Source organism: Micropterus salmoides, unplaced genomic scaffold (assembly GCF_014851395.1).
Source record: "Micropterus salmoides isolate LMB-PRFRI ecotype aquatic unplaced genomic scaffold, ASM1485139v1 Ms_hic_scaffold_1, whole genome shotgun sequence".
NCBI lineage: Eukaryota > Metazoa > Chordata > Actinopteri > Centrarchiformes > Centrarchidae > Micropterus > Micropterus salmoides.
This window is the reverse complement of record NW_024040040.1, coordinates 54,385,912-54,407,159: the sequence shown is the minus strand read 5'-3', so window position 1 is coordinate 54,407,159 and position 21,248 is coordinate 54,385,912. Positions and strand designations below refer to the sequence as shown.

General features: G+C 41.9%; 1 protein-coding gene and 1 pseudogene across 1 annotated transcript in view; both read left to right on the top strand.

Moving 5' to 3' along the window:
• The window catches only part of LOC119886618, a 36,450-nt gene extending 32,147 nt beyond the window's left edge, over window positions 1–4,303 (top strand). The window contains exon 14 of the mRNA XM_038697513.1: window positions 3,133–4,303. Coding sequence (XP_038553441.1) covers window positions 3,133–3,443 — 311 coding nt within the window. The 3' untranslated portion in view covers window positions 3,444–4,303. The remainder of the gene's footprint in view (window positions 1–3,132) is intronic.
• Window positions 4,304–8,855: 4,552 nt separating this feature from the next.
• The window catches only part of LOC119886543, a 62,951-nt pseudogene continuing 50,558 nt past the window's right edge, over window positions 8,856–21,248 (top strand).

The following is a 21,248-nucleotide window of genomic DNA, read 5'->3' as shown; positions in this document are numbered from 1 at the left end:
TGTGTTTTGCGATTGCGATGATCTAATTGTTCACTAAGTCACAAAACTGTTAAAAAGAGTGCAAAGTTCTTCATACATCTAGCCTCTTTATTTTGCTTAATGTATTTAAAATTTACAAAATTTTCTTGCGGGGGGCCACGCCACTTTCACAAAATCCTGTAGGTATGAAGTGGAGGAAAGCAGTATGCTTCATAATCCTCCTAAAATATATAAAAAAGTCTACTCTCTATATATATGTGTGTGTGTGAGACAGTATATTTATATTTTATGTTCAGTATGTGTAAGAATCAAACACGTAAAGCTTGAGATCAAGTCTGATGTAGTGGGACAACGGTGTGGATTTGTGCATTTTATATTAAATAAATTTGGAGCTACTCCAAATTCCTCTTTTCCTCTCCCAGAGAGGAGCAGGGGAGTTAAAGATCAGACTGCTACAGAGACCCCAACAGAAAGGGGGTGGAAAAGTTGCTTTCTCTAAGTGCTATCCCTGAGCAGCCTGATCATAAAACTGGCACCTTTTTGATTCCGAAGCTGATAACGTGGTGACTGACTGTTAAACTGACAAAAGGGAAATTAACCAGAGATTACAAACAGCCTTTCGGAAAGGCAGGAAATACTAAACTGCCCCCCCCACACACACAACTGACCTTGCTCTGTGTTTCATTACCCCATCAAAGGGATACCCCCTTTTACGCCTAAGTGTGACATAAACCACGGACCGTCCTGAACTTTAAATAAACAAAGACTGCAGTCTCCAAAGGCTCAAGTTTAATTAAATCTTTTAGTTACTTGATTACGTTTGCCTCTATTTGAGTAGTTATGTTACCATGTTGTTGCCATCTGTTGTTGATATTAGTGCTGAAAGGAATCTAAATAAGTTACTTTTGCAGTGTTTCTATTTTCAGCAAGATTAAGGACACTCCTTCATCTTATGCGTAACCAATGCTTGTTCACAATACTTTCTCACACAATTCCTTTAGAAATGATGATAAAGAAATGTCATACTATACTCTATTAATTATCCAGCTTGAATTTCAGGCTGAATTCCCCAGTTCCTAAGGAAATATTGTTTTGGATTAATCTAAGCTTTCTTCATGTAACCTGAGCTCCCCCAAGTGGACGAAATAAGTACTACATACCATCGTCGGAAATGCTGTTAATGTATAAATGTCACCCACTTATCCTGACCAATAATGTGACTATTGTTTCCTGTTACCAAATGCTTAACTTAGAATGGTACAACCGTTTGACCATTGAGGTTTGATTGTGGAAAATATTTGATTATAATACGCGCAAATAGATTTCTTTTCTTTTAGACATTAAAGTTTAGAAAGGCAGTCCCTCGGGAAACCTGAAACGCCCTCTGGGGAACCACGCCCCAGACAACAAAAGCGCGACACACGACGTTGTTCGCTCTCTGCTCTGCTTTTCCCCTCGTGCCCTGGTCTCCCACTCTGCTCTCTGGACGCTTCGGCACGTGTCCGGCGTGCCTCTCCAGGCAACGCCCTAAGAGTTCGACCAGCGCAACAGGCCTTTGTTCGCTTGAAGCTACACACGCAAAGTGCCGCGACATCGATCTGCCCCTCAGTTTGTTTTATTTTCTTTCTTTCTTTTGTTTTGTTAAAGTTATCAGTCCGTTAAGTTACACTGGACAAATTCAGGAACGACCAAGTTAAGCTTGTTCGTCGAGCCAACTTCACCGAGGTCAGACCAAGCCACGTGGTCTCGCCAGCGGCAACGAAAGGAAACCTGAAAACAGCCGAATTGCCAGACGGAGGACGGCCAACCCCTGAAGTTTTCGTCAGACACGGAGAACCCCGGAGAATCCCTAGCAAAAAGCCAGGATCGGTCAGCTAGCGTGCAACAGGCTGTTTCCCAGCAACCCGGCAGAAGAAACATAAGCAGTAAGACCTAACAAACATTCTGTGGTCAGATGTCCCGTAATGTTAATATTCTTTTTAACTCCTAAACTCATAGCTTACTTTCATTAGTTCTCCTCTGCCGTATGAGTCAAATGCTTCCCACAATTGAACCTCCATTTCTCATTGTTTATTTTCCCTGTATTTAACCACCCTTTTATATTGCTTTAGTTAGTTAATAAATTCACGGTAATCAAGAACTGTGTGTGTTGACAATCTCCACGTCCCTGCCAAGAGAATTGACCCTTTAGAAATGAGACTGACTGATTTAAGATAATTTAGCGATTATTAACTAACTGATCACTAGTAATAATTGTATAATTATTAAAAGCTACATAGAGGTCCGGAGACTCTAGGATAAAAACAACTCCGGTGGTGCCCCGAAACGAGAGCTTTTATGGATTTTTGATATTTTCTGAGCTGGGAGCTTTCATAACTGGGTATTAATTCTCATAAATTTATTAAAATTCATAGCTAAGTTTTAGCCATGCTACACTGACCACTTTACTCTTGACTCTAATTTTTAAAATTAGAGTAAAAAAAAGAGTACCGAGGTCTAAAGGGAGGTTGTGACTTTGGAATGTGACAGTGTGAAGAGAGAAACATCTAAGCTGTAAAGTTTCTGGATCTCAGCTGCAGTTCCTTCCAGAGGAGAGTGATCAGTATTACAGGAACAGGGACATGGAAATGTTGTTTCTGAGCTTTGTGCATGTTTGAAAGCTGTGACCATGACAGAAGACAAGTTCTCTGCCATCGAATCAGGTCACTGCAGACATTTAACCAGCCAAACAGAGTAAAACTGAAACTGTTCGTGGTTTGGGTGAACTGACACTTTAAACACCCTAACAGTTCATTCAGTCCACCTAATTTCTAAACGTCTTTTCAGACAGAAAGCAGCTGCATGTTTGTTTTTATTGTGTACCAGCTGTAAGCTAGTTAGCAACAGATGCCACAACTAAGATTGTGTTTGTGTTGAGTTCAGCCTCTGAATGATCTCTGAACTCTGCAGAAACTCCACTTCTGTCTCTTATTTCCCTCCAGTGTTTTTCCTGTTTCCTCTCTGTATGTTTCATGAGCTTCAGGATCAGCCTGAGTTTGTATGCATCAGGCTGCACTTTGTGTCTAACATTCATTTGATTTGTCTAAACTGCTTTGCTTTCTGTGCGAACACACAGTCACAGGTCTGTTTTACTGAACTCTTTGTTCTGCTTAGATCCGGCTCTGCCTGAAGAGAATCCAGCGAGGCCTCAGAGTGGCTCCCCACGGAGCAGGTTGGCATCAGTTCGGTCCCAGTTCGTAGATGCAGTGTCTGAACCTGTTCTGAACCAGCTGCTGGATCGGCTTTTGCAACGGGGCATAATAAATCAAGAAGAAATGGATTCAACCAGAACCAGAACCAGGGCTGACGGGGCTCGAGCGGTGATTGACATGGTGCGAAACAAAGGACCAGAAGCCAGTTCAGCTCTGATTGAGGACTTCAGGATGTTGGATCCACACTGTTCCAGAAATCTGAATCTGAGCTGAAGCAGAACTGAGACTCTGCAAATGAAACAAGAAGACATGGACGTCAGTTAACTGTGTAAAAATACACATGTTAAAGGATTTATCAATTAACAAAATACAAATTGGGTGAAAAGAAAATCTATACCAAATCTATATTTGGTGTGATCAAACTTTGATGTGCTGTCCAAGCTGTTTTGAAGAAGCTCAAAGAAACAGGCAGCTGAGGACTGTAGATGCAGTGCTCGTCTAAAGACTCTTAACTGCAGCAGATGAAAGACACATCATGCTTACTTCCTTTCACAGTATTTGAAATAATTTAGCTGTAGCAGAAGGCAGTTTGTTTTATTGTGTTAATTCTTTGTGTCTTTTGTTCTAATGGTTTTGTAGTGTATCTCTCACTGTTGGGTGGTTTTAGGGCTTCACTGTTTCTCTTTGGAATATAAACTCTGTAAAGGTGGAGAGACCTCGGTCAGTTAGACAATTCAACTGAATGTCTTAAATGTAGAATTTGTAACTCATTTTAAGTTAAAGTAATGAAAATGTCTTTGCTGGACACGCTGGACTTTTTCAGTCTATAAATGAGCTTAGTTTCCTTTTTATTAGCTTCATCATTTATCCTGTCAACATTGATCCCTCTTTAGCAACAGCTTGTCCTCAGAACATCACTGAGCATCAGTGTTCCTCAGAGATATTCAGGTAGATTCCTCATTGGCTGCTGCTGTTCAGTACAGTACAGTTCGAGGAAGAGGTGAGCTTGTGTGGTGGGTTTTAAAGTTTGTTTTATATATTTTTATTATATTTGTATTTAGTGTTCTATGTTCAGAGTCCCTGCAGGCTTTTCTGTCTTTGGAACATGATCAATAAATGAGCCTTAAATCACAGAGTAATCCCTTTATGCAGTGTGACGGACCACCGTCACTACGGTTGAGTATGCGCTTTGACTTCCATACCAACGAGCCTGGCTCTTTGGCGTTGTGGTCAAGTTGCATGTTTGGTACCCCGGGTTCGAATCTGGGTGGGGTGACTGCTCTTGCCTTTGGGATGTGGGATGGCTTGCTGTGAAATTGTCAGAGGCGTACCCAGTGTGTGATGCGTATGAGGGACCCCCAGGGTTGGTGGACCCCTGTGTGTGAGGGATGGGTGAGCACTAGTGGGTGGGGCACCCTGAGATGGGAGAAGTACAATTGTATGCGTGAAGCACAATGGGGCATCTTCCGAAGGGACTACGGTTGAGATCCTCTTCAATCTTCAGCTGCTCTTTGTTCAGTGTTGGACTCTGGTAGTAAGTGCTGCTTCAACGACGCCAAGAAACCTCAAACTGCCCTGAAGGTTTTGAAGAACTTCGTTGTTTATATCTGTTCACATATGTCTGCAAACGAGCCTCGTAGTGAGACAAAGGGGGTCCGTGTAGACCGCCATGGTCCCTCTGGGGACTTAATATGAGAGACGCCTCACTTGTATGAAAACCTCTTCCTGTTAACATCAGCACACATTTTACTTTCTCCAGTGATTGTTGCCAGAGATACGCAGCATCGATAATGACAGATCCATCTGTGTTCTTTAGGAGAGCTTCTTGGATTTCAGTTCTCTGTTCAGTGTTGGGTTCCGCTAAAAGATCGGTGAGCGTCGCTTCGACGACACCAAGAATCTCCTCAGGTTCTGGATGAAGATCTAGAGCGGTGTCTAAAACTGCCGTTAGTGTTTTTAAGACCTTCTTTGTTCAGATCTTTTCACGTCTGTCTGTAAAACTATCTGGTAGTAAAACAAAGGGGCTCCATATAGACGACTCTTCCGTCTCTGGCTCCATGTTTAATGTGACAGGTGAGATTTTCAATCCTCAAACATGTGGCTGCTTTCTAAATGTTGCCAGCTTGTGGCGGTGGAGGCTGTGACAGATGCTCTGTAGGTTCATCGGTTTCCTCCATCGTCTCATGAGCTTTGTCCTCTTGTTCATCAGGGCTGATTCCCGCATCCTCCTCTTCTGCTTCTTGTGTCGGGAATGTGAGCTTTAGTTTGTTGCTGTCAGACATCCGGCTGTCAGACATCCGGCCTGTCTACTACAGATCAGATCCTGTCACTTCTCCAGGGTTTAAACGCCGTCCAGAACCACCAGTTACATCATCACAGTGAAGATTTGATTGCCCACCTCCACCTGTGATGTTCATCAGGTCTGAAGGAGCTTTGAGTCCTCTATGGGTGAGCAGCTGGTCCAACATGCAGCTGCTGGGCTTTAACTGGAAGACACATCAGCCCAGTTTGAGCTTCCCTTCATTGGCTTCCCACTGCCTCCAGAATCCAGCTCAGGTTCTATTAATCAATCACTTCCGAGGCTTTAAATGGATCAGCTCCAAGTTCTCTCTGTTCAGTCAAAAAAAGGCTTTATAGAAAAACAGATTTCTATAATTTGGTATCCGAGCCGCCGCTCAGGTGTTGGACCTGCATTAGTAGTGAAAAGGTCAGAGCCAGCCAGCGCTACACGAAGCCATCGGACAGGTTGCTGCTGGGAGTGAGTCCTACCTCCTGGATGATGTGGGCTCCTCTGGGATGTTTCAGGTCCACAGAAATCCTCTGAAATCAGCAGAGGCTCGTTATTAACACTGTGAGAACAACATGAGGCTGAACCTGAGTTTACTGACAGGATGCTAAAGAAGGAATCACAGCTTTTACATTCATCTCCTTCCTTCTTGGTTTCACTTCATTTCTCTGAAGATGAAGCTGCAGAGACTCCAAACACTCGTCAGCTTTATGTTGTTGTCACATTCATGTTGTTGCAGTGACGTGTTGTACAGTAAAGGTTTTAAATACATTTTACATTCACGGGCCTTTATTCAAGAGCTGCTGGGAAACTTCATCCGGAGTCTGGACACACGTTACAGAGTCTCTCTAAAAACACAACCTAAGATTCAAAGCACAAAGTGACTGAGATCATTTCTAAGCAGGCAGAATATTAATGTGAGTAAAAAGCAGCATCCAGGACTCCATTATACTACACTGGCAGGTATTTAAAAGCTGCAGCACAGAGGCTCAGAATACAAGAGCCACACAGAATGACATGAATATTAATGTTGATAGAAATCTGGAGTCAATAATAACATGCTGCTGCTTTATTAGACACTAAGTGAAACATGCAGAATCTAAAATACATACATCACTCTGACATTACTTTCATATATGTAGAGGAGCAGCAGAGCTGGACAAAAATACTGTATTAACATTAGTATTATCAGCTAAATGTACTTAAAGTGTCAAAGTAAAAGTACTCATTATGCAGAACGCCTTCTTTCACAGAGTTATATTATTCTAGAATATTATATTACTCTGTTTGTGTCACTAACAAATACATGTAAGAGTATTTTAATGCTGCCGTTTCAGATACTTTGTGTACTACGAGGTACATTAGTAGTAAAGTACTGCATCGTATTATAAAAGCACATCATGTGTGTTTTTATGTCAAAGTAAGTGTAAGTGTCAAATAAATGTAGCGCAGTGAAGAGTTACGTGTACTTGTACTTGTACTGCAGTACATTTCCCTCTGAAGTGAAGTACAAGTACGTCAACAGTGTACTTGAGCGCAGTACTTGAGTAAATGTGCTGCATCAGTGCGAACAGCAGGATGATCCAAACATAACAACAGAGAGTGGAGCAGTGCAGCTTCAGGAAGCGCTGACATCATTATTAATATTAATATTGTTGAGAATCAATTCTGATGTTTGAGTAGCAGCTAAACAAGGTAACTGCTGAGCAACACAAAGGGAAGAACCAGTAACGTTTACCAGTATGACCAGTGGAGAACAACACATCTACATATCCTGACACTGGGACTCTCAATGGCTCGGGTAAGTGGGGCCAAACCTGGTCCAATCAGTACTGGCTTAGATAGTATTGATCAGGTTCAATGCCACTTTACTGAGTGAAGCAGCTAAAGATGGTGAAACTCTTTGAGCCTGTTGCTGTTTGCTCACAATAATTCACCATTAACAGCTTCTTCTGAACCTCCGACAGCTTTGTTGCCTCACTGTGTCTTATCAATGAGTGTGATTGGAAGTTATTGACTGAAAGGATTCCTGGGAAATAACTGGCTGTTAATGTTTCTCACACACAATCATTGATCCCTTATTTCATCTTTATTTAGAGAGATTTGTGGAGAAACCGGCCGATAAACATGATGCTGATTATGAGCTGGGATTATTTGGCCTGTTCACATTTTAATCAGCAGTTAGAAAGCTCTTTATATACATTGATATATTGATATATTGATATATTGCTAAATGATTGTAAGAGGAAGAAGCCTGAAACTTTCCAGTGAGCAGCTAGCTTAACAAACCTGAATTAGACTTTGACCAACAAAGCTAATTAAAGTTTCTGGAGCCAGTTAATGTGAGAAATGTGAGTCCTGTCAGCGCAGTGACACATTTAACAAAGTTTAAAACGTGTCCGCTCACTTTTCACACTTCTTTTATCAGGTGAGGAACAACACTTTCAAAGTAAAGGTCCGGATGAAGGAAAGAAGTCTGGACTTTCACAACTCTTCTGATAACTTTTGCTCCAAGTCTCATTTTTCTTCTTTGTCCTCATCAAAACAAAGATGGCAGCTGGGCAGCTCCTTACTCAATGTGGAAGACATGAACCAAGATCAGAAAGTTAGATTTCTCTCTTAATGTTCCTGTCGGCTCTTTTCTTTCCACACAACAACATGTTTACTGTTTATTGTTTATTTGTTTCATGTAAAATAAACAAAGAGACTCTGATGCTGTCGTCTTTGTCTTATAATGAAGATGTTTAGAAGCCAAATAATAAAACATAATCAGATCTTTAACTTAAATCAAAGATCTGAATACAACAATGTAAAAAGAATTCATTTCAAATTCAAATCTTAATTAAAGAACAGAAGTATCAGCAGTAAAATGTAGCTGAAGGATCCAAAGGAAAAGTCGGCCTCCTCATTCTGCTGCAGAATGAAACCTGTCAGTGTTACATTATTATTTATTGGCTGTTATTGTCACAGCTAACATCTGATTTGTTGGATGTTAGCTTTTTTTGCTTTGAGTGAACCGCTCTTACTAAAAGGGTTAGTTAGCTGCTAGCTGTTAGCTGCTAGCTGTTAGCGCAGACACATACACACAGATACTTGTTTCTCTACCCCTGTGGGGACATCTTATTCACATACCCTGAACCATCACATCTACCTGAAACTAATCACAATCTGAACCCTAAAACCAAGTCTTAACCTTAAATTTTTGTCCCCATGGTAACATTCAGATTCAAGTCCCCACCAGGATATAAAAACATGAATTACACACACACACACACACACACACACACAGAAACTCACCTGGTTTCCAGTAAATGCAGAGGGGAGGAGCTACACTGATCAGGTGAGAACAGGGAGGAAGCTGAAGCAGAAAGAGTTCAGTTAGAGTCCCAGAACTGAAGGCTGAGGCAGGGTGAGTGTTAGTCCAACATTTTATTATGTTACTGTCAAAGTCTCTGAGGCAGTTTTCTCCCTGTGGACTGGAGAGGAAAGAAACCTTAGAGGAACTCAGCACTGTGAGTGTTTTTACATCTTGTTGGGGACTTTATCCTGAGACAATGAGGACTCGTGTCCATGTGGACAGAGAGAGTTTTTGAAGGTTAAGACTTGTTTTAGCGTTCAGATTACAGTCAGTTTAATGTCAGAGTAAGGGATTAGGTAATGTATTGTCTCAAAGAGATGTCCAAAGGTGTGTGTGTTGCTCTTGTGACTCTTGATCAAACTTGTTTCCTGGTTCTTGTGTTCTGAGCTCAGTTCTACTGTTTCACCTCTCAGACTGACTGAAGTCCAGAAGATGAGTGTTTGGTGGTTTTGTTTTACAGGATTTAATATATTCTGTTGTTACATCAGGTACAACTGACAAAATAAAGCAGTAAAACGTCATCACTAAATATGAACATACTGTGTTTGTATTAAACACTAAGAACACTTTTTTCCTTCAGATAACTGCTACATCAAACCTTTAACATTTAAAAGCTGACCTACAGTTGAAAAGCACAAATGTTTTCTGTAGAAATTTAAAAGATTCAAGAAAATTAGTTTTATTTAATGACCAATTAATAATTCAACCTGCTATATTATAAAATCTAAAGACATTTCAGAAGCTCATTAAAAGTCGTATTTATTGCAGAACTATTCAGCCAGATGAAGTTAGACTGAACAAAGGAAGACAGTTGGTCATAAACCTGAGCAGGTGAAGAAAAAGGGAGCAACTAAACAATAACAGAGAAGTTTGCAGGAAGTTAGTTGAGACTCATTTAGAGTCGACTGATCAGATCCATCAATAATCAATAACTGGCTTCTCTCTGTTGCAAACTGAAAATATCTGAGTTTCTAATGTTTGTTGTTTCTGCCATTTTATAAACCAAACGATCATCAATAGAGAGAAGACCTGTCAGCTTAATCAGTAATGAAGATATTTATTAGCTGCAGCTGTGAATAACATTTAAAAAAACACATCTAATTTGAATAATTACTCATTCATAATAAACTTCTACTGAAATAGAAACAAACAAGACTTTAACTTAAACATCTGATTAGTGGAGGAGGATTTCCCACCTGTTTGTGAACACTGAAAGATAATATGGGAATTAATTACAATGGGCAATTTTGTACTTGTTAAATCAGAAAAAGCAAATACTATGAATAAAACATCTAATAAACTGAACTTAAACTAATATCAGCAAAACAGAAAGGTGACCTGTGAGACTCATAAGATAAACCTGCTGTGGGACGGCTCAGTGAAGGCATCTGGTAATTTTATCATCTGTAAAACTAAATAATGTTTTGTTTTATCAAACACCCAGTGAACATTTATTTGTGATGAAATTAGTCCTCATCTCCTGATGAAGCTGCCACATTTACACCAGGACAACATTCCCGCTGTGTGATTACAAAATGTTGCATTCATATTATGGTCTGTTAGTACTCCAATAAGTAAAGATTGTTTATATATATATATATATAATAATTACAATAATATAATCTGGTCTGTGTTCATCAGTGTTACATCCCGAAGTGTCTACGGGCAGCGGGCTATTAACATAAACCAGATGTTATTGGTATTTGAAAGGATGTTTATTTAAAAAGGCAAACAGAGCTCACAACAGAAAATGGGCCGATGGGTGCTGCGGAAATCAATAAAGGAGGGTTACTAATCTAACTACAACTAAACAAAAAGGCTAATCCAAAAAGCTCTCTAACTAAAATCCAACACACAAAGCGCACAGCACCCCTGAACCTAGTGGAACTAAACAGAAACCAAACTACTGTGTGCTACAGCGGTATCAGTTTTAGGACTCGATACCTGGCCCACTTCCTCACCTTTGCACAGTTCTAACAGGACCACGTACAACAGTGTCTATCAAGGCTAAACAACAAACACTACAAGGCAAAAAGCTCTGAGGCAGCTGCCCTGACCTGCAGTCCAAGTAGGCTATTTTTCTAGTCTTTCACCCTGTTTTTCAGTTTTTCATGCTGTCTCCTGTTAGTTGTTTCTGGGCAGTGCATTGATTTTGCTGCTGTTTTAAAGGTGCTTTCACTTCAGCTGCTGACATCATGTTACTCTGACTGTGATGTGAAGGCTGCTTTGACCTTCTTGCATTGAGGCTGTAATGCTTCTAATTAAATCAGCTGCATCATGTTCACACATTCAGAGATGGATGGCTGAGAAGTTACGCTGAACTGTTCATGAGCCATGTGGGAAGAATTTAACAGAACATTCTGTCAGTAATTCATGAACATCACAGAGAGGCTGTTTAAAGATTTCCTCTCATACAGGTTGTAGACTGAGATTTTACTTTCAGCAGCTACACATCATGGTAAACAGCTCTCTTTTCACCAAACTCTCAGCTGACTTCCTGTAAATGCAGAGGGGAGGAGCAGCACTGAGAACAGGAAGAGGCCTGAAGCAGAAAGAGTTCAGTTAGAGTCCCAGAACTGAAGGCTGAGGCAGGGTGAGTGTTAATCCAACATTTTATTATGTTACTGTCAAAGTCTCTGAGGCAGTTTTCTCCCTGTGGACTGGAGAGGAAAGAAACCTTACAGGGAACTTGTGTGTTACTTCCTGTTCTCTTGTGACTCTTGGACAGACTTGTTTCCTGATTCTTGTGCTCTGAGCTCACAGTCAGAGAGATTTACTGTGACGTTTCACTAATCCCTCTTTCTGAGTACAGGTGGTTATCTGGGTGGGTTGGGTCCCGGATTATGTCTGTGGCCCGACGGAGACATCAGGGTCACTGAGTCGTCCCATATGGACGCATGGTCAAGAGCCATAGTCAAGGCAGGTATGATATTTAACCGAAAAGACCGAGGAAGGAGGTGGTTGGAGGGCCAGAACCTCGACTTTGAACCAGGAGAACGGGGTTTATGTCCCACGTGAAACAAAAAGTCAGCATTAAATATTTTTAACTTATGTGTTAACTGACATACGTAGTTATTTAAACCCAAACCATGATCTTTTCCTAACCTTAACCAAGAAGTTTCTGTGCCTAAACCCAACCAAACTGCAACATTTCACGAAATGGCGATGTTTATTTTGAAAGTTTATACCGGACGTTGCATATTTATTATTGCTAACTTTACCGGAAGTATATGTATGTTTGTTGTTGCTAAGCGTTGCTAACTTGATAAATCTCAGTAATTGAAGCAAAAGGGCCGCCCAGGGCGTTAAAAAGCGACGACAAAGGGCCTCGACCAGGCGTCAATATGTGACGAGTCGGGAGGAAGAACGTGTTGGTCAGTGAGAGAGAGCAGCTGTGTGTTGGTGATGTTCTGAGCTGGTTTAGTAACTCTCTGTAGGGCCTTTCTGTCAGCCTCAGTGCAGCTTGTGAACCACAGCAGGATGTCATGAGAGAAGATCCATGAGGAGCTGCTGGGACAGGTTCACCTTCCTCAGTGCCCTTCAAAAGTAGAGCTGCCTGTTTCCCAAGTGTCCATGTGAGGTCCAACAAATTGGAAGCTGCTGACTCTCAACTCTCTCCCTTGATGTATAGATGAGCATTTTCCTCTCTTTTCCTCCTGAAGTCAAGCATCAGTTCCAGAACCAGGTTCTTTTACGCAGCTGCTATACCGACACGGAACCTGCAACTTTTAAAAGTTGATCCCCGATTGCAAAGTCAAAATATGTTTTACTTGTGCAGAGAACTGTGTCTCACAGTCAGTGTCACTGTTTTACCTCTCAGACTGACTGAAGTCCAGAAGATGAGTGTTTGTGTGGAGGAAGAGGAGGACGGAGCAGAGTCTGCAGGATCCAGCTGTCTGTCTATGAAGGGTGACCGGTCCAAAGATAAACCTCCAGGGTTCAGTCCTGAACCTGGACCCTCAGACACAAAGTAAGAGAACTGATACCAACTCATTTATAGGACTCATGTTCAGTTTCCTCTGACAAAGCTAAAAACTATTTGTGCCACAAAGAGAAATCATTGGTCCGTCTTCCTCTTAGTCTCTGTGAGCTGTCAGTCACCTAGAGAAGCTGGAATCTGATCTGAGAGACTAATAGAAACTTTTGAACCTCCTAATCTTCAACAGCAGCAGTAGTTTGTGTGTTTAGAGCTTCATAAATGAATTCATCAGATGATTTATCAAAGATTCATATGATATGAAGAAAAACATCTTGGTGTTTGCAGAGTTCAGTCCAACAGACAGAGAGCAGAGTCTGCAGGATCCAGCTGTCTGTCTATGAAGGGTGACCGGTCCAAAGTAAAAACTCCAGACTTCAGTCCTGAACCTGGACCCTCAGACACAAAGTAAGAGACAGTTTTTACTGTAAACTGACCTGATGGAAGATGATGCATTGAGGATGAAGACAAAATGTTCTGCTAACAGATTTATATTCCTGATGCAGAACTATTAGTGCAGATACTGTTTCAAACTAAGATGGATCTGATTTGATTTCTGGAGCAAAACACCTGAGAACCTCCATTTCAGAATTTACACTTCAAGAACATCTTCATATATTTTTGCCCTCACGTTGACGTCACTGTAAAGATTTAGAAGGATTCAGAATCTGAAAGAATCTGCTTCAAATGTGTCCTTCATTTTCTCCTATTTGTCCTCTAAACACTGAGCTGTTTGGCTCTTCCTCAGATCAGCTGTTCTGATCCACCAGATGCATCTTGAATCACTTCAGATCATAATTGTGCAACATGTGGTGAAAAAGCATTTGTAGTTCAGCTTTGCTCACCTTGATGAACACTTTGCTTTGAATCATTAGTAAGTGGAGCTTTGAGCTCAGATTCTCTCCACCATATATTGTTCCTAAAGGTGAAGAACAAACATCCACGGGCAGCACTGATGGAAAAGTTAGCAGTGGATGGAAAAAGGGCAGAAAATTGGACCACTTCTCTTTTTACAATATTTGAATAGTTTTCATGTGATAGTTGACAGTAGAGAGTGACAGGAAACAGAATGACATCCAAACAAGGCTCCGTGTGGACTTGAACCTGTGACACCGCTGTTACATGCTGTGTGTTTAGACCACTTCTAAGCTCAGTTCAAAGCTAACTAACTCAAGCTAAGCTGCCCAGAGTGACTGTAAAACAGTGAAGGACATAATCAGCTCTCTTTAATGGAGGCTTTTACTGTGAAGGAGCTGCAGGAAGTGTTGAGTTTGTGTTAATAACAAACTGCAGGCAGATCACTAAATGTTTAATCAGACAGTCAGACAGGAAAAGCAGTTAATTAGTGTTTCTGAGAGCAGGAGAGCTGAAATAAAAGGAACAATCATCTTCATTACTGACTGAAAGCTGAATTCAAACAGAAAAGTAACGACACTTTTACTGTTCTCTGTGACCATCTGAGCTTCTACACAGTGTCGGACACATCTGGAGATTTTTCAACAACAAGCAACAAATCATTTTAGTTCTAAAGAAATGTCTTCACAGAGAGAGGAAGAGGAGTCCTGTTCCTGTGGAGGAGCAGCCGTCCTGCTGTGCTTTGTGTCAGGACGTCCTGAAGGATCCAGTCTCTGTTCTGCAGACGGTGCATCACCTCATACTGGGACCAGTCTGCTTCATCAGGACACTCCTCCTGTCCCCAGTGTGGAGACAGATCCAGAACCAGAGCTGGACTGCAGACAGCCAGTCAGAGCAGCTCTGTACAAAGTAAGACTGGACATCTGTCTGCTTCTTCAGATATTCTGATATTGATGGTTTTTATATTAGTAATGAAAATAATCAGCACATATTCTTTGTTTTATCTCACATTGTTTCTCTTCTTTAGTGAGAGGTGGTCTGCAGGAGGTTTTAGATGAACATAAGATCAGTCTGAGGAGGAGATGTGAACGTGTGACTGAAGGAAGTGATGAAACAGGAAGTGGAACCCTCCTCAACAGGATCTACACTGAGCTCTACATCACAGAGGGACAGGGTGAAGAGGTTAATACCCAGCATGAGGTGAGGCAGCTTGAGACAGCTTCCAAGATGGAGACCCTCCATGACACTCCAATCAGGTGCCAGGACATCTTTAAAGCCTTACCTGGCCAACAGAGAGCCATCAGAGTGGTTCTGACCAACGGCGTCGCTGGCGTTGGAAAAACCTTCTCAGTGCAGAAGTTCACTCTGGACTGGGCAGAGGGCTCGGAAAACCAAGATGTCGGTCTGCTGGTTCTGCTCTCGTTCAGGGAGCTGAACTTGATCAAAGATGAGCGGCACAGTCTCCTCACGCTGCTCCATGTTTTCCATCCAACATTACAGAAGGTCCCAGCAGAGAAGCTCGCCATCTGGAAACTGTTGTTCATCTTTGACGGCCTGGATGAAAGCAGACTTTCATTGGATTTCCACAACAGTGAGGTTGTGTCTGATGTCACACAGAAGTCATCAGTCAACCTGCTGCTGAAAAACCTCATCGAGGGGGATCTGCTTCCCTCGGCTCTCGTCTGGATAACTTCCCGACCTGCGGCAGCCAATCAGATCCCTCCTTGGTGTGTTGACAGGGTAACAGAAGTACGAGGCTTCACTGACGCCCAGAAGGAGGAGTACTTCAGGAGGAGAGTCAGTGATGAAGAGCTGTCCAGCAGAATCATCTCACACATCAAGACCTCCAGGAGCCTCCACATCATGTGTCTAATCCCAGTCTTCTGCTGGATCACTGCTACAGTTCTGGAGCACATGTTGACTACAGAGCAGAGAGGAGAGTTGCCCAAGACCCTGACTGACCTGTACTCACACTTCCTGCTGGTTCAGATAAAGAGGAAGAAGCAGAAGTACGATGAGGGACATGAGATGAGTCCACAGGAGCTGACGGAGGCTGACAGGGAGGTTCTTCTGAAGCTGGGGAGGCTGGCGTGTGAACAGCTGGAGAAAGGAAACATCATGTTCTACCAAGAAGACCTGGAGCAGTGTGGTCTTGATGTCACAGAGGCCTCGGTGTACTCAGGAGTTTGTACAGAGATCTTCAAAAGAGAGAGTGTGATCCTCCAGAAAACAGTCTACTGCTTTGTTCATCTGAGCGTTCAGGAGTTTCTGGCTGCAGTCTACATGTTCCACTGTTACACCAGCAGGACCACAGAGGGACTGGAGGACTTAATATACTTCACATACATTTTTATAACCCCAAACCTGCATGAATTTCTGAGGAGAGCCATGCAGAAATCCCTTAAAAGTAAAAATGGCCACCTGGACCTGTTTGTTCGCTTCCTTCATGGCCTCTCTCTGGAGTCCAACCAGAGACTCTTAGGAGGCCTGCTGGGTCAGACAGACAACAGTCCAGGAATCATCCAGAGAGCCATCAACAACCTGAAGGAGATGAACAGTGATGGGATCTCTCCTGACAGAAGCATCAACATCTTCCACTGTCTGACGGAGATGAACGACCACTCAGTACATCAGGAGATCCAAGAGTTCCTGAAGTCAGAGAACAGATCAGAGAAGGAACTCTCTGTGATCCACTGCTCAGCTCTGGCCTACATGCTGCAGATGTCAGAGGAGGTTCTGTATAAGTTGGACCTGAAGAAGTACAACACATCAGATGAGGGACGACAGAGACTGATTCCAGCTGTGAGGAACTGCAGAAAGGCTCGGTAAGTCCAGATATGAAAATAAACAAACACCCTTGCAGAACCTTCATACTGTGAGTCCATCAGTATCAGGTTAAAGATATAATATTGTTTAATGCGAAGTTGCCCAATATTTATAATTTATAATAATTTAATAATTTTCAAAATATTTACAAAGTCATAATGAGCATCAAGGATGTTAGGGGACGCCTCAGTTCCTTTTACATCATATGGAACAAAAAACACCATGGTCAAATTAGAGGTGTTAGCTTACATTGTTTGATTCTCAACATCTTAGCTTTTGCTAAATGCAAAATACCATGCATACTGTAATATAGTGTAACAACTACACTTGAGAATAGCCTTCAGAATATTGGCCATACCAGATCATCGACCTTGCTTTCTCGACTCTTGACCCCTCAACTCCTCACACCATGTGTTAGTCCCTGCTACCTGAGATGCGAGTCGAGGAGGAGGCGCGAGGAGAGGAGGAAACTGGCATTTACCGAAATCAGATGTCCTTTCCTCAGAGTCATCATTTTAAAGCAAAGTCAATTAAATCTGACCTGTTCCACAGCTGCTTCATCTGTCCACTGTTTGAGCTGTGATCTCTGTCAGAGCAGCAGCTATCACCACTAAAGGTTACAGATCAGATCTTCACAATCGAGGAACATGTCTGTCAACATTATAACATGTAGAAACATTGAGGTTCCAATAAACATTATAGCACCAGTTGAAAAAAGTCACAGATTACAGCAGCCTAATCATTCACAACACAGAAATACAGTAACTAGTTGGTGGCGGCCTTTTCCCTGAAAACAGGAGATGATTTCAGCCCTCATCTTGATGAGGTGAGCGTTTCATCATCAGTCCCTTCACAAAATGACAGTAAAATGTATCTTATATAGTCCTAACTGCAACTGTTATCAGGAATGTCACTGTTGGAATGACCATACACAATGGGCACTATTATTACTACAACAGGAAACACAGCAGTTGATATTACAGCCTAATAATTTGACCCTAAGAAGCTGATTGTACTGTTGTCATGATTATAGCAGCTGAAATGATGTGATGTGCAGATCGGATCTGACATTATATATATATTTATACACACACACACACACACACACACACACACACACACACACACACACACACACACACACACACACACAGTTGGGGTTTTCAACATGGGTTCAGATTTGGTTATTAACTGAATATCAAATATATTCTAGAAGTATTAATAAAACTATTAATATTCAAATTATCTATTATAAATTAATAAATACAGGGCACCACCCTGAATCAGGGACCAATAACCAAATGAGCAGAGAGAGAGAGAGAGAGATATGGAGCAGGTTCAGAATGGGCTCGAGGCCGGCTGATTTTGGAATCAAGATGACGGTTCATACCACGTGATTCCAGGATCAAGATGGCGGAAAATCTCTCTCGAACTACAGAAATTGAGACGCACTCTGATGCTAGCCTGCTGTGGGTCACAAGTCTGGTTAGCTGCAGCGGTCACGTGTTGTGTGCATGTGGGGTTAGTAAGCAGCCACACACTGGCTTAGGTGTGGACCCAAAAGGCAGACACTGACTAGGAGCATTCAGTTCAAGCCAAAGATTTATTCTAAATGAAAACATTCACTTACTGGGAAGATCAACAAAAGGCAAGGCAGTGAAAACTCAGGTGTAAAGTCCAACAAAAGCAGAGTACAGAGTCCAAACACTGGTTAAATCCAACAAGGGCAAGACAATCCAAAAACACAGGGAATAATCCAGGGAACAAGGATAACAGAGCAGAACACTCTGACTGAACAGAACTGATGGATACACACACACACACACACACACACACACACACACACACACAAGAAAGCTAGACAAAAACCACATGAACCTGATCACTACAATATAAAACAGGAAGTAAAGCTAGCGACAATACACAAGGACATGTGAAACCAAATAAAACAAAGAACAAGGAGCCAATGATCAACTAACCAAACCTAAGCAAGAACACAGAGGCAAAAAATTAAACAGGAATGGACATTAACAAAATAACAGAAAAATACCACACAAAAGCCCAAGAGCATGACAGACAAGGCTGTCTTTAAATATCCCTTTGAAGATTCTTAGCATAAACTCACCACATGAAGCTTGTACAAGTTAAAATAACAAATTCATAGAACTATCTGGTGCACAGACATACTAAAGCTTCTTACGTGTCGCTTTGGTAGGCAAGGCAAGTTTATTTGTATATCCAACGAAGGTTAAAATCAAGGGCAACTGGACTTGGTTGAAGATACTGGAAGACGTTTCGTCCCTCATCCGAAGGACTTCTTCAGTTCTGACTGACTGGCAGGGAAACTCAGCTATTTAACAGTCGTTACAGTCGTTAAGACTACCTGTGGCCAAGACTGAACGACCATCGTTGGTATCTTCACCTGAGGCCAATAGGTTACGTTTGTTGAGTTTCCTGGGAAGTGATGAAAGGACAGCATTGTAAGTGGGGGATAAGTGGTGGCGTAGACCCCCTCCTCTGTTCAACGATGGCTTCTCAACCCGGGTGTAGATGCTTCCTTGACACCTCTTTCAAACCATCCATCTTCTCTGTCTAAAATGTGCACCTGGTGGTCCTCAAACGAGTGTCCTCTGTCCTTCAGATGTAAGTAGACTGCAGAGTCTTGACCTGAGGAGTTGGCCCTTCTGTGTTGAGCCATGCGTTTGTGTAGTGGTTGTTTAGTCTCCCCAATATACAGGTCTGTGCATTCCTCACTGCATTGGACCGCATACACTAGATTGCTTTTCTTGTGTTTGGGTGTGCGGTCTTTGGGGTGTACCAGCATCTGTCTTAGTGTGTTCTTGGGTTTAAAAAACACAGGGATGTTGTGTTTGTTGAAAATCCTCCTGAGTTTCTCTGATACTCCAGACACGTATGGAATCACAATGTTGTTGCGTTTGACCCTTCTTTTCCTCCCCTGTAGTGTTGGTCTTCTCGGATCTTGTGGCTGTTTTCACAAAGGTCCATTTAGGGTATCCACAGGCTGTAAGTGCCCCCTTCAGGTGGTTCTGTTCCTTCTCTCTGGCTTGGGCGCTTGTTGGTATGTTTTCTGCTCTGTGGTGCAGTGTTCTCATGACCCCTAGCTTGTGCTCCAGTGGGTGGTGGGAATCGAACAGTAGGTATTGGTCTGTGTGTGTGGGTTTTCTGTAAAAACCAATCTGCAGGCTCCTGTCCTCTTCAATGTGTACAGCGCAGTCCAGGAAGGCCAAACTGTTGTTGTGAACATCTTCTCGTGTGAACTTGATGTTACTGTCCAGGAAACTCAACAAACGTAACCTACCAACCTCAGGTGAAGATACCAACGATGGTCGTTCAGTCTTGGCCACAGGTACTCTTAACGACTGTCGTCACAGCAACAAGGAACAATAACAGGACCCACTTGCGTGTTTACAGGTGGCCAGAGGGTCCTGCAAATCACTCAGGATTTAAGACCACTTCCTTCACTCTGTTCAATCTCACTCTCTTATCTTTTCACTCAATTACCTACTCATTTCTCAACGTGTAAATAGTGTTCACTGAAAATATAAAAAAAAAGAAAAAGAAAACAGGACATTACAGTGCAGTGAAAGTTACCAATCTATTTGATTTAATTAAAGGCAGTGGTAAAAAGAAAAGTCTTCAGTCTTAATTTAAAAGAACTGACAGTTTCTATGCTGGAGCATAATAACTGAACGCTGCTTCTCCTTGTTTAGTTTTGACTCTGGGGACAGAAAGCAGACCTGATCCCAGACGACCTGAGAGTTCTGGATGGTTCGTAACGAAGCAGAAGATCAGAAATGTATTTTGGCCCTAAACCATTTAGTGCTTTATAAACTAACAGCAGGATTTTGAAATCAATTCTTTGACATACAGGAAGCCAATGTAAAGACCTCAGAACTGGAGGGATGTGATCCACCTTTTTGGTCTTAGTGAGGACTCGAGCAGCAGCGTTCTGAATCAGCTGCAGCTGTCTGATAGTTTCTTAGGGAGCCTGTAAGGACACTGTTACAGTAGTCAAGTCGACTGAAGATAAATGCATGGATAAGTTTTTCCAGGTCTTGCTGAGACATAAGTCCTTTAACTGATATATTCTTCAGGTGATAGTATGCTGACTTTGTAATTGTCTTAATCTGGCTCCTTAAATTCAGGTCTGAGTCCATGATTACACCAAGATTTGTGGCTTGATTTGTGGTTCTTAACATTGCTGATTGAAGTCGAGCACTGACTTTCAATCGTTCTTCCTTGGCTCCTAAAACAATGAGTTCAGTTTTATCTTTGTTTAATTGAAGAAAATTCTGGCACATCCGTCATTTTTTTTAGCTCAGATGTTTGATTACCTATAGACACAAAGTAGTCCCTGTCCTTTAAGTAGGATTCAAACCATTTTAGTACTGTGCCAGAATGTCCAACCCAGTTTTCAAGTCTGTCTTGTAATAAGTTGTGGTCGACCGTGTCGAATGCAGCACTGAGATCCAATAATAGTAAGACTGAAATTCTGCCACTGTCAGTGTTTAAATGGATGTCATTGAAGACCTTAACAACAGCCGTCTGTGGTGTGGTCGAAAACCTGACCGGAAGACATCAAAACAGTTATTTAGTGCCAAGAAAGCACTAAGCTGTTGAAAAACAGCCTTTTCAATGATTTTACTTAAAAATGGGAGATTTGATATGGGCCTATAATTACTCATTAGTGACCTGTCGAGATTGCTGTTTTTAAAGAGTGGCTGAATGACTGCAGTTTTCAGGGCCTGTGGGAAA